At 51.9% G+C, this 25,942-nt stretch overlaps 1 protein-coding gene across 2 annotated transcripts in view; it reads left to right on the top strand.

Moving 5' to 3' along the window:
• DDX1 (DEAD-box helicase 1) overlaps nucleotides 1-25,942 on the top strand; it is a 795,552-nt gene that overhangs the window by 649,314 nt on the left and 120,296 nt on the right. For both annotated transcript variants that reach the window (XM_069605939.1, XM_069605941.1), the window contains exons 21-23: nucleotides 21,762-21,834; nucleotides 21,923-21,995; nucleotides 22,079-22,121. In XM_069605939.1, the coding sequence (XP_069462040.1) occupies nucleotides 21,762-21,834; nucleotides 21,923-21,995; nucleotides 22,079-22,121 (189 nt within the window). The remainder of the gene's footprint in view (nucleotides 1-21,761; nucleotides 21,835-21,922; nucleotides 21,996-22,078; nucleotides 22,122-25,942) is intronic.

Below are 25,942 nucleotides of genomic sequence, written 5' to 3'. Positions count from 1 at the left end.
ATAAAAATACATCTGGCTGCCATCTCCCGATCTACCAGGACTACGAGACGGGCGTCATTGTGGTCTCATCGCCTGGTAAAGGAATTTATGAAGGGACTATTCCGTTAATTCCCGCCGGTGAAGGCTCCTGCCCCGGCGTGGGAACTTAATGCGGTGCTGACCAGGCTCATGGGAGCCCCATTCGAGCCTATGCACTCGGCGCCCTTGAAGTTCCTGTCATGGAAGACAGCGTTCCTCGTGGCCATCACCTCTGCACGACGAGTGGGAGAGATTCAGGCCCTATCTTGCAAGCCTCCATACTTGACTTTTCATGACACAAGGGTAGTGCTTAGGACGCACCCCTCCTTCATGCCCAACGTGCCGTCGGACTTGGTGTTACCAGTTTTCTTCCCGTCGCCTTAGACGCCGGCCGAGAGGACTTTGCACTCGCTGGATGTAGCCAGAGCGCTGAAGTTCTACGTGGACCGCACGAAGAGTTTCCGGAAGACGTCACAGCTATTAGTGAACTTTGGGTCTGTGGATCAAGGGAAGGCTCTCTCGAAGACTTCCATTTCCAGATGGCTCTCCGGCTGCATCATGCATTGTCACAGGTTGGCAAACCGACCGTTGCCCGGCTGTCCGAGAGCCCATTCGACCAAAGCGATCGCTGCTACCACGGTGTTCCTGTCTGGTGTACCCCTGCTGGATATCTGCAGGGCTGCTACGTGGAGGTCGATGCACACCTTCACAAGATTCTACTGCGTCGATCGGGACTCCAGGGAGAAGTCCAGGGTCGGCCAAGCAGTGCTGCACAACCTGTTCGCTTAAGGTGAGCCTGGTGAGGAGGTAAGAGATGCTTAATGTTGAGTTGTTGTATTGCTTAATGTTGAGCCTGTTGCCACCTCCCGTGGTTGTGCATGTGTATACTGCTATGTATTCTTTTATTCATGAGCATGTGAATCCATGCCAGACCCCATGCTGGAGAAGGAACAAGTTACTTACCTGTAACTGTTGTTCTCCAGCATGGGTCTGGCATGGATTCACATGCGAACCCTCCCACCTTCCCCTCTGCGACTCTTCACTTGGTCATACTGCCACTTGGCGTGTTACCAAATCTGAGGATGGCTGCTGGAGGCGGGGCTTAGGGTGAGGGCAGTCATTGGCTGGGGGCAGTATGACCCAGAGATCAGTGATTGGTTACTACTAAGAAAGACAGATCAGAAACAAAACTGATACTGATTTTTTTCTTTACCGAGGATTCCCAGCCTGACGACGGGGACTATTCATGAGCATGTGAATCCATGCCAGACCCATGCTGGAGAACAACAGTTACAGGTAAGTAACTTGTTCCTTCTGTGCTCATTCTCTTCAACCTTAGAGAACCCCAAGCTCTTTTGCTGGACTTTAAGACGTTTTAATTTTAACCCTTGAGTGAATTCGCATTTTTCTCCCTCTCTCGTTTGTTTTGACCTGATTTGTATTATGTGTTTCCTTTGTTCTCCAGCATGGGGTCTGGCATGGATTCACATACTCATGAATAGTCCCTGTCGTCAGGCTGGGAATCCTCGGTAAAGAAAAAAATCAGTATCAGTTTCGTTTCTGATCTGTCTTTCTTAGTTTTAACCAATCACTGGTCTCTGGGTCATACTGCCCCCAGCCAATGACTGCCCTCTCCCTAAGCCCCTCCCCTGGCCGCCATCTTCAGATGTTTACCGCACGTTCAAGTGTTGAGAGTCCTCGTGCTATAGCTCTCGAGCTTATACTGCGTTTTGCATTTTTTCAAAGAGTTTTATCTAATTTTTTTCAGTCAACCGAGCCTTAAGCTCCACCGTTTCTACTTCCGATCAACGGGGACCTGTTTTGGAATTTTCTGCGCCCCTCAAGGGCAAAGTTTTCATCAAGGTTGGAGGATTGCAGAAGATCTGAGGCCTACCTCGTGGACATGGCCCAGGTCAAGGGAAGCTCGACACCCGGATCCAAGCTGTTTAGGAACTGCCCTGGATGCGGATTACAGAATGTTTTCAAGGAGGATGAGCATTCAAGATGTCTCTACTGCCTTCACGAAGACAAGACACACGTGGAAAAGGACTGTGCGTTTTGCAAGAACCTGTCGGAACGGACTATGAGGGATCGTCGGACCCGCCCCGCCAGCTGGCTGGAGAAGGGCCCAGCAGGTGAGAAGAAGTCGTCAGGGCGGTCTTCTAAGTCTTGTGAGGGCGACTGGGGCCCCAACAGAAGGCAAAGCATCGCGGGCACCGGGAGCACCGAAGGGTCGGGCTCCTCGGCTGCCAGGCAGGGCGCACTTTCACCGACGCCATCAACCACAAGCCAACGCTCTGGCTCAGGGAAGAGAAAATCCGAGAACCCGGCTAAACTTCTGGAGAGGCCCCAGTCGATCACGAAGGGATCAGCTGAGGGGAAGCGAGGCGGTGACCCCTCCCCCGAAGGTGAAGGCCTCTATTGAGGGAGTCACGGCGGCCCTGGCAAAGCCTGTGGAGGTGACCTCAGGGCCCAGAGTTTCCCAGCCGCCACAGAGGGAATCCTCTTTTCAGCCCATCGATAAGACCCCCCGTGGAAAAAGAGGGAGGGGGCTGGTGGCCGTCACGGACACGGATACAGCCTCTGAAGAGGAGCTAGTTGATGTCGTCAAGGGCCTCAACAAGAGGTTCGAGGAGGTCTGGTCCCACGGGGGGAACCCCGAGGAGGCAGACGAAGAAAGCGACGGTGGCGCCGACGAGACTCCCGTGGAGGAGGAGCAACCGTCGCGCCCGTCGCAGCCAGTGCCCGAGCCTTAAGGCAACTCGGTGGCCATTTTGATGGCAATCCAAACCTTATGCACGGAGATAACGAGATTGCCCCTCACCCCAACGGACGACCGAACCGGGCCAGTCGGGAAGCCCGCCGAACAAGCAGAGGAGAGTTCACCCCTCCTCCCTCCCCCCCACCCCACCTTTCCAGCCCTCACGCCCACTCAGCCTTCACCTCCTTCCCCTGAGCCTAGGGATGACACGGGAACGGATACGGCCAGGACGGGGACGGGTGACGACGGCATGGGCCTTCTATCACCACTCCCTCGGGCCTCCCCGTCGATCAACGACATGATTGCCAGGGCATCCAAGCTTTTTCAGCTCTGCCCTGAGGAACAGAAGAAGGAAGGTTTCCTCTATCAGTGGCCAAGAGGAAGATGGTCCTCGCGGTACCATTGATTGATTGACAACATCTGGGAGGAGGGACTTTCTCTCCTGAAGAACTCGCCCACAACGCCTGCCAAGAGGGACCGGTACGAGAAGAAGTACTGGGTCCCCGATTCCACCCCTTTGTGCCTTAGGGTGCAGCCGACCCCGGATTCGGTCGTCTCGGCGGCCGCCAAGAAGGCGGCGGCAGGGGCGTCCTCCTCAACTTCGACCTCCCCCCCTGACGGCGAGTGAAAGAAGCTAGACGCCATGGGACGACAAGTCCTCTCGTCTGCGACGACAATTAAGGCGGCCAACGCCCTAGCGATTGTGGCCCGCTACGACAGGGAGCTGTGGTACAAGATCGCTCCTCTGCTGGACTTCCTAACGGACGACAAGAGGTCGGAGGCCCTGGAGATCCTACAGGAAGGTGAGGTGGTGTCAGACCACGCCATAACGGTGGCCACAGATATCGCTGACACCGGATTCCGCCAGTTGGGTAACAGTGTTTGCCTTCGACGACAGGGATGGCTCAAGGCAAATGATTTCCGCCAGGACGTGCAAACCAGAGTTTTGGACATGCCCTTCGACGGGAACAACCTGTTGGGGAAAACAGTGGATGAGTCACTTCAGGCCATTAAGACCGACAGACGGCTCAGGCCGTTGCAGCAGCAACGGCCGCCCTTTTGGAACGCCGGAGGCAGACAGGGTGCCTCCAAGGGATCCGGCGGCGGCTCCTCGACGTACTGCCAGGCGGCCCGCTCCTCGTCGCCAGAGGCCTACAGAGGACGCGGCAAGTCAGGAGGATCTCGTCATCGTGGCCAAGGTGGCAAGGCCACCCCCAAGCAGGACTGAACCAGCCGTAGCGTCGGGCCCCCACCTGAGCACCCCGGTGGGAGGCCGGCTGCTGAAGTTCGCCGGCGTGTGGGAGTCCATCTCCACCGTTCGTTGGGTGCTGGATGCCTTGGCCCGCGGGCACTCTCAATTTCTAAAGAAGTGCCCCGCATTCCTCCAGTGGCCAGGAAGGAAAATCACGTCCCTCAACTGCTGTTAGAAGTAAGGGCGATGCTCAAGAAAGGTGCCATCGAGCTTGTCCCGAAGAGGCTCTTGAGTATACTCAAGGTACTTCCTCGTCGGAAAGAAGACAGGCGGTTGGCGCCCCATCCTGGACCTGCGGCGGTTAAACAAGTACATCAATGCGCAAAATTTCAGGATGGTCACCCTCCAGCACTAGCTGGGACAGCTGGAGGATGGCGACTTCCTATCGTCGCTGGACTTGGAGGATGCTTACTTCCACATCCCCATTCTAAAAGGACACCGAAGGTTTCTCAGGTTCGTAGTCCAGGGGCGGCACTTCCAATTCAAGGCCCTGCCGTTCGGGCTGAAATCGGCTCCCAGGGTGTTTACCAAGTGCCTCGCACCAGTGGCTGCGCCTGCGGGGCATCCACGTCTACCCCTACCTGGACGATTGGCTCATCCGGGCAAGGACAAGAGAACTTACCGTTGAACACACAGCAGAGACCGTCCAACTTCTCACGGACCTGAGATTCTCCATCAACTACTCGAAATCCCACCTAGTCCCGTTGCAGGTCGCACTGTTTCTGGGAGCCAAGCTCGATACAGTGGCGCGATTGGCCTCACCGTCTTAAGGAAAGGATGAAGGACATCTTGGGCAAGGTGCAGCGCCTGCTGGCCACGGACGTGGCCAGGGTGAGATCCATCAAGTCCCTGCTCGGAATGATGCCCTCATGCATCTTCCTGGTGTGCCTGTGCAGGCTACGGATGCGTCCTCTGCAAGAGTTCCTCGACGCCCGTTGGATTCAGGCGACGGGCAGCTTGGAAGACAGGATCCCGCTCAACGAGGCTTTCCGCCAAGCGATCCAATGGTGGGGCACTCGCACGCATCTCGCGGCGGGCAAGGACTTTCAGACCCTGGTACATCAGGAGACAGTGACGACGGGCGCCTCCCTGGAGGAATGGGGAGCGCACATTGGAGATCAACATCCTGGACCTCCGTGTAGTGTTCTGGGCCCTCAGGTCGTTTCTCCCGTCCCTCAAGGGCAAGGTGGTGAGGATCTTTACCGACAGCACCACCACAATGTTCTATATCCGGAAGCAGGGAGGCACCAGATCCCCTGCCCTGTCCAAGGAGGCCCAGGATCTGTGCCACTGGGCTGTCGCCCAGGGGATGTTTCTGGTGCCCTTCCATCTGGCAGAAATAAAGAACGTCATTGCCGACTCGCTCAGCAGGGAGCTGCGCTCGTGCCACAAGTGGTAGTTGCGTCAGGATCAAGTGGATCGACTTTTCCAACGATGGGGCGAACCCCAGATCGACCTGTTTGCGACGGCGGCGAACTGCAAGTGCCAGAGGTTCACCAGCAGGTTTCCCCAGCCGAGGAGCATGGGCGATGCTTTCTTGTTCCCATGGGACGGCCTGTTCCTGTATGCGTTCCCTCCGCAGGATGATCCTCGTCGCACCAGTGTGGCCGAGACAGGTCTGTTTCCCGGACCTTCTGGACTTGTCAGCGCACCCCCCCCCCCCCCCCAGTCAGACTGTCGACGGACGCAGATCTTCTCTCTAAAGGAGGAGGCGCCATCCTCCATCAAGACCCGGAGTCTCTGAGCTTACAGGCCTGGCTCCTGCAGCACTAGAGTTTAGAGGGTACGCTATCCCGGCGGACTGCAAGGAGGTGCTTGCAAAGGCCAGGGCGTCCTCAACTCTAAAGTGCTACGGACACAAGTGGAAGTGGTTCTGTCTGGTGCCTTGCACAGAAGATTAATCCTCTGTGAATTACGGCCCCTCAAGTGCTGCCGTACCTGCTGTCGCTAGCCAAGGCGGGGCTAGCTCACGCTTGTATCAAGGTCCATCTTGCAGCGATTTCCCGTTACACCAGAACTACGGGACGGTCATCCCTGTGGTCTCATCGCCTGGTGAAGGAATTTATGAAGGGACTGTTCCGATCATTCCTGCCAGTGAAGTCTCCAGCCCCGGTGTGGGAGCTCAACGTGGTGCTGACCAGGCTCATGGGGCCGCCATTCGAGCCTCTGCATTTGGCACCGTTGAAATTTCTGTCATGGAAAACAGCGTTACTTGTGGCCGTCACCTCTGCACGACGAGTGTTCTTATCTGGTGTGCCCCTGCTGGACATCTGCAGGGCTGCTACGTGGAGGCCGACGCACACCTTCACGAAGTTCTACTGCGTCGACCGGGATTCCAGGGAGGAGTCCAGAGTCGGCCAAGCAGTGCTGCGCAACCTGTTCGCCTGAAGGTGGGCCTGGTGAGGAGGTAAGAGTTGCTTAATGTTGAGTTTATGTAATGCTTAATGTTGACACTTGCCACCTCACGTGGTTGTGCATGTGTATACTGTTATGTATTCTTGTATTCATGAGCATGTGAATCCATGCCAGACCCCATGCTGGAGAAGGTTACTTACCTGTAACTGTTGTTCTCCAGCATCGGTCTGGCATGGATTCACATGCGAACCCTCCCTCCTACCCCTCTGCGGCTCTTCACTTGGTCATACTGCCACTTTATGTGCTACCAAATCTGAGGATGGCTGCCAGGGGAGGGGCTTAGGGAGAGGGAAGTCATTGGCTGGGGGCAGTATGACTCAGAGATCAGTGATTGGTTACTACTAAGAAAGACAGATCAGAAACGAAACTGATACTGATTTTTTCTTTACCGAGGATTCCCAGCCTGATGACGGGGAATATTCATGAGCATGTGAATTCATGCCAGACCCATGCTGGAGAACAACAGTTAGTGTAAGTAACTTGTTCCTTTCTCTAATTGCCCCTTTAACAGAGCGAGAATGTCTCTTCCTTTCAATGTCTCTTCCAGGTATTTCAATTGTAAATTGTATTTACTGTGTTTGCTTTGGATGGGCTTTCTTATGTTCGTTCCCTACCAGAGATTAAAGTGGTTAGAGGAGCTACCTCCAAAAACTGGGTGCTGCTACCGGCACTGGGACCTGACCGCTCGGGTACAGTCTCCAAGGGCGCGGTCTACTCCGCACTCTGAGCACCCCGGCGAATGCAGAGACAGTTTACAAGGCACCAGTCCCACCATGCATGTTGAACACTCCTCCGGGTTTCCTCGCCGGCCGTGATCAAAGGATCTTTGTCCCGCAGTCACTCGACCAAACGTATGCGAGTTAGGTCCTGCAGCTCTCTTAATCTGTGTGCATTTCTCGAGTTGTAGCCAATTCAAACGGCACTCAATGAAAGTCACCTTTTCTCACTGAAAGGTTTACAAACGGGTGAGACAAAGGCTCCAGCGCTCTGGCGCACCAAACACCATCCACCGGACATTGGATACGGGACACAGTGTGATACACACGAGTGCCTATCCCGGAGAACACTGCCTATCCCAGAGAACACTGTCAAACCCACTTTACACCCAAACTCCAAAAAGCGGCTATGGGGGGAGTCAGAACGGCATTTCCAGCAAGCATATGCAACTTTAAGCTATTAAAAGCCACAGTAAGAATTGACCTTTGCAAAGGTGGCTCATAAGCCTCAGGACACCAAACGAGCAACATGTGCTCCAGGCCACAGGACCGCCAGCTACAGCGCTCTGATGCCCCTCCGCGCACCCCACTCGCCATAGGACGCTGCAGATCACCCTTGTCGGGCAAGGAGCACCATGGGCAGCTCGTTTCGTTGTGCGTCCGTCCTCCTTAAGAGTTTCATTTTCACTTTTCGAATTCCAGGCTAGAGGAAAGCACCTAGCCGCTTCGTATGATACCCATAGAGTTGCAGAGAATCAAGCCGCACTGAAACACAGCAGTTTCCGATTCTCAGTATTTTATCCAAGTGAAGGTATTTAAACCTTTGGGGAAAAGTAAGACTTCCCTGTGCCACTGCACTGAAGGTGCTGTGTCACAATGTAAAGATGATGCCTATGGCGTTTAAAAAAGAAACACAGAAAACAAATAGAATTAAAAGTACAAAGTCCCAAAGTTGAGCAAAAGAGCTGGAGGTCTCTAAGGTGGGAAGAATTTTGCACTAAACTGAAAATTCTCCATAACAGTGGCAACCTCTTCCATTCCACCACAGACTGTTAGGGAGAATTCTCTGAAAAGGCTAATTTCCCAAACCTAGTGAGTCCCCCAGCAGCTTTGCTGGATTTTTGGGGTTTATTTTTTTCTCCTGCTAAGAGTGAGACTTTTTTTCCCACTCTTAGGCATGATTTGAGAATGTCCTTTGACTTTGTAATGTTTTATGGTCTATGGGGTCTTTTACTCCATAGGGCTTCATGTGTATTTGCTATGTGTGTTACACAGCACCCTCAGTGCAGTAACACAGGGGTGTCATAGTGACCCCCAAACATAGACTCCATACCCTGGGACTGACTACTGTCTCCCAGGGCATATAAAGTCACCATTGACTTTACTAGTCTTAAATTGTGAACAGAACCAGTACAAACCATCATATTGTGGAAGTACTGGTAGGGGTAATTCGATTGCCCCTGGGTCTGTTTTCCAAGGGGGCACTGTCTAGTCCCCCCTTGTCGAGTTTCTGGCTGGTGGCAGTGGTTACCACGCGAAATATTCCACCGGAATATTTCCTATGGGATTTTCCCATTCATTTTAAACGCAACACTTTTTTTGGTGCAATGTTAAAGATACCGCCGGGTTATTTATTTAATGTTTATTAACTCAAGTCGCACTCTTGTGTGATTGGCCCAGTGGTGAGCTGCCCGGCTCACCACTTAGCATGTTTGAGTGACAGCTAGGACTGATGAATGGGGGTTTTCTGGGGACTGGAACTTCAGAAGTCGCCACAGGATCTAAAGAATCCGAAGAGGGAGAAGCTGAGCCGACCTGCAACGACACCACTGGTGGAGCCCTGCTGATCCGACTCACCACTTCCCAACGACAGATCTTCTTCCAGGAGTCTTCTTCCTTGAGCTGGTGGGGTTAACCAGTTTGCCCTTTTTTCGCCTTCCTGCATCGTCTCGTGGTCGAAACGCCTGTGCCAAGCACCCCGGTGGCCGGATAGCCACACTTCACCACTACCGCAAATAAAAGGGTAATACCTTTTAACTGGGAAACTCTGCGGCTGGTTTCTTCCCTGGCAGTGCAATGACCTCCAGCTTTCCTCCGCGTCAAGACCTTCTATTCCCCTGGACGAAGCACCGACTTCCACCCGCTGCCAGGAACAACTGCCCCCGCTGGAGCTTTCTCACCATTTCAGGTACTGTGTCCCGCCTGGTCTCCCTGGCAACAGATCGTCCAAGGTGTCGCGTAAATTCTTGACTCTCTATCCCGGGGTGACCTCGGACCTGTTAACTAACTCTTCTGAACTGATCTAACTCCTTTTTGAACTATCTGCAAAGACTTTTAAAGTGTACTTCAACTGTGTGATCTTGGGCACATTCCGCCTTGCTCTCCAAGAGTGGGCCTGGCCTATGAACTTTTTGCTCTACAGTAGACCCTGCCTTTCTTGACTTGCTGTGGTTCTTTAAAAGTGTTGGTATTGTGTGTTTTTCCTATTTCTGCCTTTTCTCTCCCTTTTTAAATAATGATTGGAGTGCCATCTTGGTTAAGCGCTCACCTCTGTGTTGATAAGTGGTGTTCTTTTCCTAAGACTTGTCGAATAATTAATCAGGGAGGTGTATATATTTCTAGTGACTGTGTTTGAACTTGCTTGACATATTAGTGCCAGTGTATTTTTACAAGTGTGTTTTTAAATAAATGATATACTTTTATACCAAAGCTCTGGTCAGTGTTTGCTTGTGCTACTGTATTTTTGTACCTGATGTGTATACTCTATATACTGCCTAACTCTTCTTGAGAGAAGTCTGACTGCTCAGTCACAGCTACCAGGTAAATCTGGGTGGTACAGACTGCTTCCAATTGGGTTTACTGCTAACACCTGTAGTCTTAAGCTTTTTGCAGTGGTCCCTAAGGGAACTGCACAGGTTTCTGCTTAACACAGACGAGGAACTGGATAAGAAGAAAAACAGTTCCCAGACTACAAAATCTTTATCCATGCTCACGAAGGCCACTCCCAAGGCGTATAGCCAGACGCACCAGCATTCATACAAGGGTCGGTCCTTCGTTGAGTTCCGGGGTTTCCTGGAACGGCGGTCCAGGCAGCCAGACAGGTCCCCCAGCCAGCACCGGCGCAAGCAACACAAAGCCGCGTACAAGGGCTTTTTTCAGTCCCCCTCCTCTACCTCAGCCTCAGACGCAAAGAAGGAATGACACGCCCATCCGGGTCCACTTGTCTCTGGTGGGGGGCAGACTTGCCCTTTACTACCAATGCTGGCGCACAACTTATGCGGACCCCAAGACCCCATCTGTAGTAAGCACGGGCTACCGCCTACCAATCGCTCCCACTCCTCTCTCCTCCGCTCCCACAGATTAGGACAACCACTGTGTTGGTGGAAATTTGCTCGCTTGTAGAGAGTCAGGCGGTGGAAGAAGTCTCAGCCTCCCAGCGGCGTCCGGGCTTCTATTCACAGATTTTTGCCATACACAAGAACCACCAGGCAGGGCTGAGAGCTGTGTTGGACTTTTCCACCTTGAACCTTTCCCTTCTTCAAAAGTTCAAGATGGTTACCCCAGCGCTTATAGCAGAGACATTTGCAGGGGAGAATAGATGTGCTCCCTGGAGCTGAAGGATGCTTATTTGCACGACCCAATCTGGCAGCCCCATCAGTCTTTTCTGAGGTTCAGGATAATGGGCTTCCACTTCCATTACAAGGTTCTACCCTTCGGCCTCAATTCGGCTCACATGGGCTTTACAAGACTGATGAACGCAGTGGCCGCCCTCCTCAGGACCCAGGGTCACCACGTCTCCATACCTAGATGACTGGCTCGTCAGGGCAGGATCTCCAGAGGCAGTCCACCAGACAGCCTCCGCCCTCATGCTTATACTACACGAGTTGGGATTTTCCATCTATCTCAAGAAGTCACAGCTGGAACCCACAGTCGGACGTATCTGAGATACAGGCTCTAAGAAAATAGTCCCCTTCGAGGACAAGATCACGGCCATCAAGAGGGCCACGGGGCACTTTCTTAGCAGAACAGTGACCTCGGCATGGTGGTACCAGCACCTCTTGGGCATTATGGCAGCATGCCTCCTGACAGTGCCTCACACAAGGCTCAAGATGAGATTTCAGTTGCACTTCGCAGCCTCCTGGAATCAGAAGGGTTCCCAGGCAGAACTAGTCGGCATTCCACCACAGGTCCACCAGGATCTGGTCTGGTAGAGCAAGGACAGCAACTTGCGGAGAGGCAGGTCCCTTAGTCTGCCTGCTCCGCCGGTCACCATCACCACGGATTCATCCCTGTAGGGTTGGGGAGCTACACTGGACAGCCAGTGTCCATGGAGTATGGTCACGGCAGGAGCAAGAGGCCCACATCAACGGGCTCATTGTTCCTTGGTGGCCGGCAAGACCTTAATTCTCAGAACTCCTCAGCCTGTCGGAGCAGTTCCCAATAAACCTTCCGCTGGGCCCAGCTCACCTATCATCACAACCGGGAGGCACGGTCATCCACCCCACCCCCCAAAGGTTAGCCCTCGCAGCGTGGGGCCTGAACAGGTCACACTAAGGCATCAGCATCTGTCACAGGCCAACCTGGACTTGATACAGGACGCAAGGGGTGGTGCTACCAGGAGCCAGTACAAAAGCAAGTGGAGCAGGTTTTGTCACTGGGCAGCTTCTAGAGATGTCGATCCACTGACCTGCATGTTGGATGACGTGCTATCCTTCTCTGCCCACCTCGCCCACTCTGGGGTGCAAGTAGACAAGTGGCCACCAGAGCCTACCGGAACTTGGAGAAAGTTTCTTCCTCCTCCAAACCCACTGGTAAAAAGACAGTCGGCGGGCCTGACCAGGCTCTACCCGCCAATCAAGAATCCACACCCGGTGTGGGACCTCAATGTGGTCCTGGGCGCCCTGGCGCATAAACCATTCGGTCCAATGGCGTCCACATACATCAGGCTGGTCACCATTAAGACAGCCCTCCTGGTGGGCCTTAACTCTGCACGCAGGGTCAGTGAAATCCAGGCTCTGGTGGCTTCAGAGCCATATACTACTTTCCATATGGAAAAGGTGGCGCTTAGAACACACCCAGCATTTCTATCTAAGGTGGTCTTGTCTTTTCATCTTAATGAATAGATAGTCCTACCAGCTTTTTTTGCGGACCCTAAGGACGAGCCTCAGAAGGTACTGCACTGTCTAGATGTTAGGCGAGCCCTAAAATTCTACCTCGACAGAACTAAGTGCTTCTGCAAATCAAAGGCTCTATTTGTCACCTTCGGTGGGTCAAAACTTGGCTATCAGGCTTCTAAGGCCTCCATAGCAAGTTGGATGGTGACAGCCATCAAGCAGGCATACGAGGAGCAGCATAAACCTCTGCCAGCTAATATGCATGCTCACGCTATCAGAGCCAAGGCCTCGGCGGTTGCCTTTCAGAGGCATGTCCCTTGGCAGGTCATCAGTAAGGCGGCTACATGGGCTACGCCCTCAGCCTTCTACAAGCACTACTGCTTGGATGCCAGCTCCAGGTCGGATGCAGCATTTGGTCAGGCAGTCTTGAGGAATGTATTTTCCTAGGAGAGTCCCCTCTCCACCCTGGGGCACCTACAGTTGTAATCGCCCATACTGTATGGAGGAAAGGGGATGGGACGTAAGAGTAATTATAAGTACTCTTACGTCCCGTCCCCTTTCCTCCATACTGCAGGGGTGGCCGTCGCTAAGGACGGGAAACGGAACCTTTTTTACCAGAAAAACCTTCTTCCACTTTAAATTAAGAGGCGCGGGGGCGCGGCCCTGGGAGCATGCACGTGCCTGACTCTGCCCACCGGTGCCACTCCCCAGTCCCTTTTTCCACGTCAACGGGAACTGGCAGATTTCACCAGAGCTTCTGGGTTTGGCTTCGGCCATGGAATTCCACGTGCTCTTCCCCGGATACTATTTCTATCTTTTTGTCTTCTTTTTGTCATTTAGGTACTTGGTCCTCTGGCATCACGCTCCTCACTGCCGCATGTCGATGTCAGCGGGCTTCACCAGGTGTCCAACCTGCAAAGGGCTCTTTCCTACGTCTGACCCCCATACTCTTTACCTCTGCTGCCTTGGCCCCGACCACGGCTGGGAAGGTTGCACCTGTGCAACGCACTGACTCCACGCGCACTCAAGAACAGGCTAGGTAGGTGGAGGGAGCTCTTCGAAAGGTCGCCTCCAGAGGACTTGAAGGACTTTGTCAGACAAAGATCGAGGCCCAAGGGAATGCTGCTGTTTTCCATCGCAGCCCGTAAGAGCGACTCCTTCCCAAGCAAATGCCAGAGCGGGAGGAACCTCTCGGGTTCTCGCACCAGCACACGTACCAATGCTAGTCCAACTACCGTCCTCGCGGCCGAGGGGGTCATCAGATCCTTCCGGAAGCCGTGCTGAGGGACTGCAAGGTTCTTTTACTGAGTGTACACCCGAGGGGCAGCGCCCTAGTCCCGCCTAATGTCTGAGGGGGCGCCTGCACGCAGCACTACCAGTGACACTGCCGAGGGCAATACGCCTTCAAGGCCCCGGCCTGAGGTGCAGGGTAGGTCTCATGCTCCACCGCCAAGAGTCTTGGTGGAGGCTGGGACCAGGGAGCCAAGCACCACGAATTTGGCACATGGCACGCTGCTTGAAAAAATGGCCGCCATGCCAGACAATCTGGGCACTCGTCCGAGAACGAGCTTCAAGGTGGGACTGGTGTCAACCAGGTACGTGGCCTACTGTTTATCCATGAGCAGCGCAGGGCAGGTTCCCCCTGAAAACTAGACACTGCGCTCTAGCCCCAGCAGCCCCCAGCCACTCTGTCAATATCACCTGCCACCTCTTCAGCCTCCGAAGACAGGGGGCTATCCTGCCGGAAGCAGTCAGGGTCTTGCTCCCTCCGGTCACTCCACCAGCGCCTATAGTCATTCCTCCCATGGCTCTTGCACCACAAGCCCCAGCGCAGCCCTTGCTGCCCCTGCCGGCTCCTTCGATTCCGGCTCCCCTCCCTCCCACAGTAAAGGCGGTTCCACACCATCCTCTGCAGCAGCCGGGCACTCTGGTGGACACTGACTAGGAGGAGGACCCTGACACGCCATCGCCAGCAACGGCCTTCCACGTCCGGCTTGCATGTTTGGCAGAATATTTGGGTCTTCCTCAACCTGAGGTCGAGCAGCCCGAGGAAGGGGTCTTGGCAGATGTCCTCACCCTACGACCCCCTACCAAAACGGGTATCCCGATGCAGAAAGATGTTGCCTTGGCCAGGAAGGGGTGACTCAAGCCACACTCGGCCCAACCTGTCAATCAGCGCCTCGATGCCAAGTATAGACAGATGGAGAGGAATCCACTCTTGCTGTCGGAGCACCCTCAACCGCACTCTTCGGTGATGGCTGCAGCGTCACTCTACTCTAAGCCTCCGTCGTCCTCGGCCACCTCATCCTCAGCGCTGCTAGGCAAGGAGGAGAAGATCTCGGAGGCTTACGGGAAGAAGCTGTACTCCAACGCCTCTCTGCACTTGCATCATTCCAACTCGGATGCCATGCTGGCAGCGGCTTCTGCACCTTTGTCAATCCAACGCGTATGCTATGCTGGCAGCCGCAAACCAGAGGCTTTGGCGGGAAATGGCGGACTTCCTTCCTTAACTTCTGGTGCAGAGACAGGCACGCTTCAAGTCGGGTCTAGGGGAAGCCAAGCTGGTAGCGCAAGACATCATTGAGTCCACCGTGGCCCACATCTGTAACTCTGGCCGGGGCATATGCATCGACACAGACATGAGGACGGCCTGGTTTCGGGCTACTTAGTTTAACCCTGATGTCCAGGAACGTATATTGGACCTTCCGTTCGAGGTTAGTGACCTTTCACTCTACCACCGATGAGAAATTGGATAAAAAGAACAGCTCGCAAACTGTGAATACTTTATCCTAACGAAGGCCACGCCCAAGGCGTACACCCAGTCGCATCAACGCTCCGACAGGGGGCGGTCGTTCAGCGGGTTCCGGGGCTTCCAGGAACAGAGGTTGAGGCAGCCTGACCGCTTGCTGTGTCAGCACCGGCGCAAACAACAAAAGGGGGGCAAGCGCTTTCTCCAGTCCTCCTCCGCACCAGCCTCAGAAGGAAAGAAAGCATGACGCGTCCCTTGGGGTCCACGTGTCTCAAGTGGAGGGCAGGCTTGCCTTTCACGTGCAATTTTGGCGCCAGAATTTTTCAGACCCCTACATCCTCTGTAGTATCCTCGGGGAACCACCTATTGGTCTCTCCCTCCCCTCCACTCCCACAGAGTGGGACGACAACTCTGTTGGCGGAGAGCCAGTTGCTCGTCGAGAGCCAAGCAGTGGAAGAAGTCCCAGCCTCCCAGCGAGGATTGGTATTCTATTCCAGGATTTTCGCATACAAAAGAGTCAGGCTGGCCTGAGAGTTGTATTGGACCTCTCCACCCTCTACCTCTCGCTCCCTCTTCAGAATTAAGATGGTTACGCCAGCACTCATTGTGGGGACAATAGACCTGGGAGATTGGATGTGCTCACTGGATCTGAAGGACGCTTATCTACACGTACCAATTTGGCAGCCACATCGCTCCTTCCTGCGCTTCAGGATCATGGGCTGCCCTTTCCAGTACAAGGTGCTATGTTTTGCCCTCAACTCAGCCCTCAAGGTATTTACCAGACTCATGAATGCAGTGGAAGCCCCCCCTCAGGGCCCAAGGCCATCACGTCTACCCATGCCTGGACGACTGGCTCGTCGGGACGAGGTCGCCATTCATGAATGTTGTGGAAGCCCTCCTCGGGGCACAAGGCCACCACGTCTACCTGTGCCTGGACGACTGGCTCGTCGGGGGGACCGCCACAGCATCAATGGAGTTTGGACCCGGCAGGAGTCACATAGAAACTGGCTGGAGCTCAGGGCCATCTGGCTAGCTCTGAGCTTTCCTTCTGCTCATTGAGGGCAAGACTGTCCTTATCCAGACTGACAACTCCACCAGCATGTACTATGTCAACAAGCAGGGGGGGGGTACCAGGTCCCCCCTACTGTGTAGCCTAGCTAACGGTCAGCATGTGCGAATGGGCCCTGGAGAACAACATCTACCTCATGGCCGTCCACCTCCCGGGGGAGGCCAACTTGGAAGCGGACAGGCTCAGCAGACTGGGAACAGACAATTGCGAATGGCAATTGAACGACCAAGTGCTACTAGAGGTCTTCAGCAGATGGGGGCATCTTCAGGTGGATTGGTTTGCCTTCTGGAAGAACAGGAAGTGCCATCAGTTTGCGTCCTGGCAGAGGCAGGGCCCTGGCTCCCTGGGCGACCGTTATAAATATGGTGGGACGGCATGACAGCCTATGATTTTCCTCCCACTCCCCTGGTCCACAGGGTAATCCGCAAGATAAAGGAATCTTGTCACATCAGCATCATTCTAATAGCTCCATGGTGGCCGGCGAGAAAGTGGTTCTCCGAACTGCTCACCCTCACAGACAACCCAGTCACCTTCCGATGGGGCCAGTCCATCTCTTGTCCCAGCAGGCGGGCAGGGTCATCCACCCCACCCAACAGAAGTTAGCCCTTGCAGCGTGGTTCCTGAGCAGGTCTCCCTCAAGCACCGGAGCCTATGGCAGGCTAACCTGGAGATCATTCAGGGCGCCAGGAGCAAGGCTACCAGGAGCCAATACAAGAGTTAATGGACTAAGTTCTATCATTGGGTGGACTCTAAGGAGATCAACCCCTCCCCAACTCCCCTTATGTGTACACTGGATGATGTGCTCTCCTTCTCGGCACATCTTGCGCACTCAGGGGTACAGATGGACACATGTCGCACCTATCTGGCCGCCATAGGGGCCTACAGAAATTCGGAGGAGGAGGTCTTCTCCTCTTCCAACCCGATAGTCAAACATTTAGCGTGCCTGTCCAGGCTCTACCAGCCCATCAAGAAGCCACCCCCCGTGTGGGACCTCAATGTGGTGTTGGGCGCCTTGGCGAACAAACCCTTCGAGCCAATGGCGTCCACGGACATCAGGATGGTCACCATTAAAAAAAGCTTTGTTAGTGGGCCTCACCTCTGCTCGCAGAGTCGGCAAGATCCAGGCTCTGGTGTCCTCGGAACCCTATACCAAGGTGGTCCTGCGCACTCACCCTGCGTTCCTACCTAAGGTACCCTCTGCTTTCCATCTAAACGGGGGAAATAGTCTTACCTATGTTTTTTGCTGACCCCAAGGACGAGGCTAAGAGTCTTGCACTATCTGGATGTCAGGCACGCTGTGAAATTCTATCTGGACAGGACCAAGGGCTTCCGCAAAAATCGGATGCTCTGTTGTCACCTCTGGGGGATCCAGGCCCGGGTATCGCGCATACAAGGCATCTATTGCACGGTGGATGGTTGCGGCCATCAAGGAGGCTTACAAGGGGCAGCACGAGCTGCTGCTTGCTAACATGCACGCCCACGCTGTCAAAGCCAAGGCCACGGCCATTGCATTCCAATAACAGGTTCCATGGCTGGTCATCAGCAGGGCGGCCACCTGGGCCACCCCTTTGGCTTTCTGTAAGCATGACTGTTTGGACCACAGCTCCAAGTCAGATGCAGGCTTTCGGACAGGTGGTTCTAAGAAACCTATTTGCTTAAGGAGGGTCTCCTCTCCACCCTGGGGCTACATTCAGTTGTTATCGCCAATTGCAGTATGGAGGAAAGGAGTTTGGATGTGAGAGTACTTACTAGTTACTCACCGTAGTGACTAACGTACTTAGTCCATAGTCCCCTTTCATCCATACTTCCCTCCATCCTCCCCCCTAATAATGCTGGTGTTATTAGGCAATGTTAAATATTGTCAACGCGTCATTGGGGACTGAGTAGTGGCGCTGGTGGGCAGAGTCAGGGGAGTGTGGTCCCAGGGCCCGCCCCAACGCGCATCTAAACTTAAAGGGGAAGACGATTCTTTCTGGTGAAAAAGGTTCTGTCTACTGTCCCCCAGCGAGGGACGCCCCTACAGTATGGAGGAAAGGGGACTATGGACTAGGAGTACATTAGTCACTACGGTGAGTAACTTATAATTTTCAGGCATACTGGAGCCAGAGGCGGGCTTCAGGGCTGAAGCCTGCCAAAGGCAAATAGAACAAAGGACTCAAACCTGGCTCAGCGTGCAGCGTAAAACCCAAGAAAGACCTCACAAACAGAAAATGGCGAAAAAAGAAAACCGGGGCCATTTTGACAAAATGGTCACTCATGCGTGCTATACTGCATCTGAGGATTGAGCCTGCGGTCGAAAAACACAATGGTAGGAAAATTAAACCACTGCCACTAGGCATTTAAAGTAGTGAGGGTAACATACAAATGTTACATGAGAATCTAGGATAACAGGCTACTAGGTAACCCCCCAGCACTCCACATAAGATGGGTTGTGCTGGACCTACAAAGAGAAAAGGTAAGTAAAGTCAATTTCACTTCACTGTTCTTGGGAACAGTAGTTCACACAAGAAAATGTATTTAAACCTTATGAGAAATCTAAAGGATTTCTCAGTGTCACTGAGGTGCTGTTTGTCACCATACAAAAAGTAGATGCCTATGGAGTTTGTCAGACTCCAAAAACAGAAGAAACCTATAATCCAAATCGGGTCAAAATACATGAGAGAGTGAACAATAGGTCTCACTCGCTCCAGGATAAAAATTTAAGTCCTAAAGTCCAGCAAAATAGCTGTGGGGGGGGGGGTCTCTAAGGTTGAAGGGAATAAGCTCAGAAATTAGAATTCTCCCTAATAGTTGTCCCTCAATTGCTGGATGCTTAATTGCAGGTGCCGATCCATCAACAGCACAGTCCATGACTTTCCCTACTTGGACAATCGGTTAATCAGGGCACTGACCCGGATCAAGCCATGGATCATCTCAATCACACCGGTCACCTACTCCACAAGCTGGGCTTCTCGCTCATTTAAAGAAGTCTTAGCTGACACCTTCTCAAACGCTCTGTTAGGCAAGATTGTATGCAGTACCGTTTGGGTGCACTACAACAACCCTGACCACCTGGCAATAGGAACCAAACCTTTGGTATAAGTCTGTACTACACAGGTTGGTAGTGTGCTGAGCAGCCCAGCTTATCTCAAGAGGGGTCAATATGAGCTGTAGGGGAGTTACAGAGATTCAGAGTGACAAGTATTTAAGTATTTAACACTGACAATAAAATCCTAGCTAAGCTGCTGCCCAATAGACTTCTACTGTATATGCCTGCTATGGTCCTTCCTGATTAAGCAGGCTTCATCCCTGGGAGCTCCACTGGGAACAATTTTAGGCACCTGTACTCTCTCGTGCATAATGTAAACCCTGAGGTCCCGATTGCTGTGGCCACTCTGTACGCCGAGAAGGCCTTTGATCCCTTGGAATGGCCATTTGTGTTCAGCTCCTTCGGCGGTCAGGGATTGGGCTGTCTTACCTTTAGTGTGTTAAGATGCTATATACGGCGCACAGAGCAGCAGTGTATACTAATCGAATTACGTTGTACTACATCCTTCCATCACGGGGCACGAGACAGGGCTGCCACTTGTCCCCCATCCTCTTTGCCTTTGCAATTGAACCTTTGGCCTGCTATCTCAGGTAATACCACGCTCACAGGAGGTTCAGGGGCTAAAGATCTATTCCCATGTCTCTATAGTTTTTGTATGCAGATGGCATGCAGTTATATGTGAAACATCCCCGGCAAAATCGGCAACCGCTAGTACAAGAGATATGCAGGTTCAGAGACCTCTCTGGATAAAATATAAATTGGTCTAAGTCGGAAGTGCTCCTGTTAACACCCATAGTGCTGCAGGCCGATGTGAGGGAGGCCTTTAGGTGGTGTCCACAGGGCGTGCAATATTTGGGGGTTTTGGTTAGTCCCCAGTGGACCTATACACTGAGAACTATGTGGTGGCACTTGAGAATTTGGAGCATTAGTTGGAGGCATGGATTCTCCTCCCTATCTCGCAGGCAGCCCGAATATTACTTGCCAAGATGGTGATCCTCCCGAAACTTCTATATATCTTTTAATAATGTACCGACTTGGCCTCCTGCAGGCTTCTGGACCTGCCTTAAGAGTTTGATGGTTTGTCTAGTGTGAGCAGGCAAGCAAGCTAGGATATCGTATGACGCCCTGACCCAACCCTATGAGAAAGGGGGCCTGGAATACCCAGATATGTAGGTTTATTACCTTGCCACACATACAATATTCAGTCTGGTGGTGGTCCCAGTCCACAGAACTCACACATTTCGCTCAAAAAAGCCACTACATACCTGAATGGTTTAAGGGGGTTGTTATGGGGCGACCGAGCGAAGGTAGATACGTGCGAGATCCAACCGGTGGAATCCACCTGTAATGATTGGGACAGACTTCAGCACTTATGGGGGAGCAGGCACGTTATTCCCCTGTTTGCCATATACAGAGTGCAAGCTGTGCCGTTTACCTTTCAATGGATATTTTGGTTCCATTTTGAAAGGCTGGGGATCCATGCCTTGGGGTCTTGATACAGAAGTGGAGTTCATCAACTGGGCGGCTATTAAGGACAGAGGGGACCGCAGTGACAATGCTGCTGTATTTTCGACTTCCCAAATGCACCCACAATCTCGCCCCTTTCTTCAATATGTCATTGCACCACTGAGTGGTTAAGTCACAGAAAAGAACTATGCTGGCTAATTGTATGGTTAAATGGGAGACTGCTTTTGGTCGAGTGCTATCCAAGGAGCAGTGGAAATTGATATGTATGCAAACGCAAAACCTGTCCTTGAATTCCCGCTTCCGGGTAACCCACTTTAAATTCTTACACCAAGTTTATTATTCTCCAAATGCGCCTACGTAAATATTACCCGACAAACCCTCCCAGTGCCTTAGGTGTACGTATGACCCAGCTGACTATATCCATGTGTCATGGTGCTGCCCACGAATCCGCCCATTGTGGGGCAAGGTAGAGGATGCCATGTCTCAGATACTATGTACTTAAAGGCAATAATCCCCAGAACTGTGGTTCCTAGCTGTGATTGAGGGAGGGTCTCAGGCTGAACAGAAGCTGATGGGAATGGCGTCCGTTGTTGCTAGATCTGATTGCTAGGTCCCAGGGGAAGCGCAGGGCACCATGCTTCCAGGAATGGTTGAACTGAATGAATATGTGCGAGAAACAAGAGACTCGATATACGGCACCCTTGCGAAGTTGAAGCAGGCCATTGGACTATTGGGCCCCCCTCAGATATTTATATGGCTGTTGGTGCAGGTGACTCGGAGCCCACCGGCCCCCAGTGGAGTCTTTATTAATGGTGATCTTCGGTCATCTGCTACCTAGGACTAGGGGAGGAAATTGGGGGGTCACGACGATGTAGGACTTGCTGTGGTAGGCTTGTTGTATTTTAGCGGCAGGTAAGGGGACATGGGGTGGATGCCAGAGTGGGGACTGGGGCTAACTTTAGATAAGTATGCTTGGGGTGTCATTTTATGCTTTCAGGTGTTTTTACAACTGTAGCGAGCTGCCTTTTTGTTTTGGTTGGGGGTTAGGGTGGGAGAGGGATATTTTGTGGTTAATGTTTATTGCACTGTGCATTATGGAAAATAATAAAGGTTTTAAAAAAAGATACATTGAGATATGGTGTACCTAACAAAATATTTACCATTTTTTAAAGAAAGTTGAGGTGAGATTCCTGATTTGTACGGATGTGGCTGCCAGAGGGATTGATATTCGTGGTGTTCCATATGGTAAGCAAACAAGTGATAAACCAGACACCCACATGATATTGTAGCTATCTAGATACATTTTTTAATTTTTTTTTATTTTGACTTGTAGTTATAAATGTAACACTGCCCGATGAAAAACAAAATTATGTTCATCGTATTGGACGAGTCGGCAGAGCTGAGAGGTACATTTCAGAATATTTATTTTTAATATTTTAAGTAATTTTGCAGCTTTCAACTACTGATTAACTTTTGATTTGTGTTTTAGGATGGGCTTAGCCATTTCGCTTGTGGCAACTGAGAAAGAGAAAGTAAGTGACACATTTTATATTTGTTATTTACTACTGGTTTTCAAACTTAACGCCTCGATACGCATTTGATTCTCAACTAAAACACACTAAAAACATAAACTGATTTGAATTGTTTTATGGCGTTAATCCTCCATTCCAAGGGCTGGAACAGGGGTTAACGGCCCGGTACCCCAAGTTATCGGCCTAAGCAAAGCAAGGGCGGATAACGAGGGTTCTAGGCCGTTAACCCCTGTGCCAGCCCTTGTAAGGGGGGATTAAGGCTATTCGCACCTCGGCTGCCAAAGAGGTAACCTGGAGTGCTTGATTAAAAAAAAAAAGTCCTTCGTTCAACAGGATGCAGCATGCGTCCCGTTGAACGAAGGAAAATGCTTTACAAAGATGGGCACCATGGAAAGGGAAGGCAGGGCTCCGTACAGAACCCCATTGCCTTTGCTTTCCATTGTTGGTGTTGGGAGAAGAGTGGAAGGTGCGGCTGCGGCGGGGAGTGCCACTGCAGCCGAAATAAAGTATGTTGGGAGCGGGGGATAAAAAAATAAAATACATGGGGACAGAGGGTGGTGGGAAGGTGTCGGCAGGGGGAGCCAGCCGTCAGGCGGCATGGAATGCAGGTTTTCACCAGCGGTTCAAGCCTGCCTTTCTAGCCACATGATTGGCTGGCACCCCCTGCCAGGGTGCTAATAACATATCCCATGCCACACCTTCACCCACCCTCTCCTTCCTGTTAACTAAACTGTGCTTCAATAAAATGAAACTAATACACATGCACTTCATTATGTTACAAATACCGGTTTTGCTAAGTACGTGTAGCTGTTTCAGAGTGTATTACATTCTAGTTTGCTTCCATCGATTTGATCCAAGAGGCCCTTCTAATTCGCTCAGATAAGTTCGGTTTGCTAAGAGTTCCAAATTTGGGAATTCTGGTTTCCTGTTTAATGGGCCCTTGAACATTTAGCTTTTTTTAATGTATTGTGTCCTCCTAAGGATTCCTCATGTTCAATATTGTTAGGCCATTTTTCTGAAGTCCTACCATATCTGAGGCAGTACATAAGGTCCACCCTTAGTATAAGACTGTACCACCTGAGAATGTGGTAGCATGGACAGAGCAGCCAGTCTCATCTTAGATGGGAGAGAGGGATGTAGGAAAGTACAAAGAAAATCTTGGGGGAGGAGTAGGGGCAACTACTTACTCATAGAATCATCAACACAGTATACAAACACAAAACAGTGCTTAAGGTACACAGACCAAAGCACAGACCTTGTTCAGAATAACTCAAAGTAATTCTATTAAGTCAGGCCCACTTCTACACATTTAGAATAGAACACACCTATTCAGAGGGATTAAAACTGCAGGTTACTTTTGGATTACTTCTAGTAATTCAAGGGTAGCGGATCCTGGCGGTTATACAGTGACACTCAGTTATAGAAATTACATTGTAAAGCAACCCTGTTAAAAGTATACTTTTCAATGGATTGCCTTTTTCCCGCAGATTCCTCATCTTGATAGATATCCATCATACAGCTCTGCTGCTCAGAAACTTTTAGCCAAGGGGCATAGTCGGCCTTGACTCAGCAGTCGAACAGTCCTGCTCAGTGCTCGATAATCGACTCCGGAAGTGACGTCAGGCGTCATGTATATAACACGTCACTAGGCCCCATGCTTCAGTTCCTTTTTTCCGTGCGATTGCATGCTGCATCGGGAACATGACTTTGTTAGTTGCGGCTCACATCGGGAGATCTGGGGTCCATCTATTTCCTTACCCGGGCGACTGGTTGATCTGGGGGAAGTCAGCAGGGCAGGTCTTGTCTCATCTGGAGGACACCTGCCTACTACTGCACAGGCTGGGCTTCTCCCTCTACTTCAAGTGACATTTGACGCCAGTTCAAAGGCCCCAGTTCATTGTAGAAGTCCTAGACACTCTGGGTAGGGAAGGATTTTCTTCCGAGGAGTGAGTCGGCAACATAGCACAGATGGTGCATTTGTTTTAGAACCACGCCACCTTATTAGCGGCTTCCTTCCTCCGCCTCTTAGGTCTTATGGCCTCCTGTAGTTATCTTGTGCCAGAGGCCAGACTGCGCATGATGTCCCTTCAGCGTCTCCTGAAGGACCAGTGGTCTCAGTACCTGGGAGCACTCACGGATCCTCTGTGTCCAACCAAATGGTTGTCGACCTCCACTGGTTGAACAGGCGCAGCAATCTTATGGCAGAATAACCCTTCTGTCCTCCTTGGCCGTCGGCCCGAGTGGTCACTGATGTGTCTCTGAAGGGTTGGGGCGCCCACTGTGAGCATTTGCAGGTGAGCTGCCTCTGTTCAGCGATATAAGCCCAGTGGCACATCAACAGGCTGGTGTGGCATGCCGCCAGGTTAGCCCCGAGGGTCTTTGCCCTGTCTCTGAGGGAAGCATGTTCTTATTCTAACTGCAGTGGCCATGGACTTCCTCAAAAAGCAGGGTGGTGTGCACACCCGCCCCCTCTGCACAGAAGCGATACAACTGTGGTTCTTGTTACTGGAGAACCACATCTCGGTCTCAACAGTTCATCTGACTGGGACGCAGAACACTTTGGCGGATGATGCTCTGAGCAGGCAGTGCATGGTCTCACACAAGAGGGAGGTGTGCCAGGAAGTCTTTTCTCTGTCTGGGATATCCCAGCCTTGGACCTGTTCACCATGGAGTCCAACAAGAAATGTGAACAGTTTCGCTCGAGGGAGTTCCCAGCGAACAGTGCACTGGGGACGCGTTTCTAGTGGACTGGACCTACCCTCGCCACTATGCCTTTCCCCCAATTCCCGTCATTCCTTGGGTTCTCGGAAGGTTAAAGAGATTTCGAGCAACCATGATCTTGATCGCCCTGGACTGGGCGAGGAGAATGTGGTACTCTGATCTCATGGATCTGACCATCTGTCCGCTTCACTGTTTGCCTTGGCGTCTGGATCTTCTGACCCAGTCGGAAGGCAGAGTGCTCCACCCGACCCCGGATCCACTCAACCTACATGCGTGGCTCTAGAGAGGATGAGGTATGATGACTGGGACCTCTCTGCGGAGGTACCTAGTGTTGCTGGCTGCATGCAGACTGTCTACAAGATCTCTGTATGTGTGCAGGTGGAGAAGATTTGAGGCGTGGTGCAGGGAACGCAAGCTTGACCCCATCTCTGGCCCCACCACTACAGTGATGTCACTTGCCTCCAGGTTACCACAGTCAAAGGATATTTGGCGGCCTTGTCTGTGTTCAAAAGGTCCACAGACCACAGTTCGTTCTTCACTATTCGTGGCCCAATTCCTGAAGTGCCTTTTCAATTACTTTCCACGGCTGGAGGCTCCATTTGAGCCCATGCACTCATGTTCTTTAAGGCTGTTGTCTCTAAAAGCAGCCTTTTTAGTTGCAGTCACGTCAGCTAGGAGAGTTAGTAAGTTGTGTAAGGGAGGCATGGTATCACAAGTAAAGAGTTGTACGTTTCAAAACCTTTGTTAAATTCAAGGGGTTTGGAAAAACTCCCGTCTGTCTGGCCGTATAACTAAGATGGGAGTAATCTCGACCATCAAATAATAAACAGTCCTAGTCAGTCTTAGTCAAACAATAAAAGCCTATACTAACAAAACTATTGCCTGCCCTCACTCTAATACACTCGAAGGTGATATAGGGATATGTATCTACAAAAGGAAAAATCAGTGATCAAACGAAATGTCGGAATGGCAATATAAATTCTCGTCCCCGCGTTGTACACCACAGGGTTATGTGGAACACTTGATGGATGAACACAATTTGGCTTATAAACACAGTTAGGCGGTTGGCTCTGCCCTCCAGAGCCTTCTTGGCCATTCAA

The sequence above is a fragment of the Ambystoma mexicanum genome, chromosome 4p (assembly GCF_040938575.1).
Source record: "Ambystoma mexicanum isolate Mex_15411 chromosome 4p, UKY_AmexF1_1, whole genome shotgun sequence".
NCBI classification, from domain to species: domain Eukaryota; kingdom Metazoa; phylum Chordata; class Amphibia; order Caudata; family Ambystomatidae; genus Ambystoma; species Ambystoma mexicanum.
The sequence above is the reverse complement of the archived record's forward strand: the minus strand, read 5'-3'. Positions and strand labels throughout refer to the sequence as shown.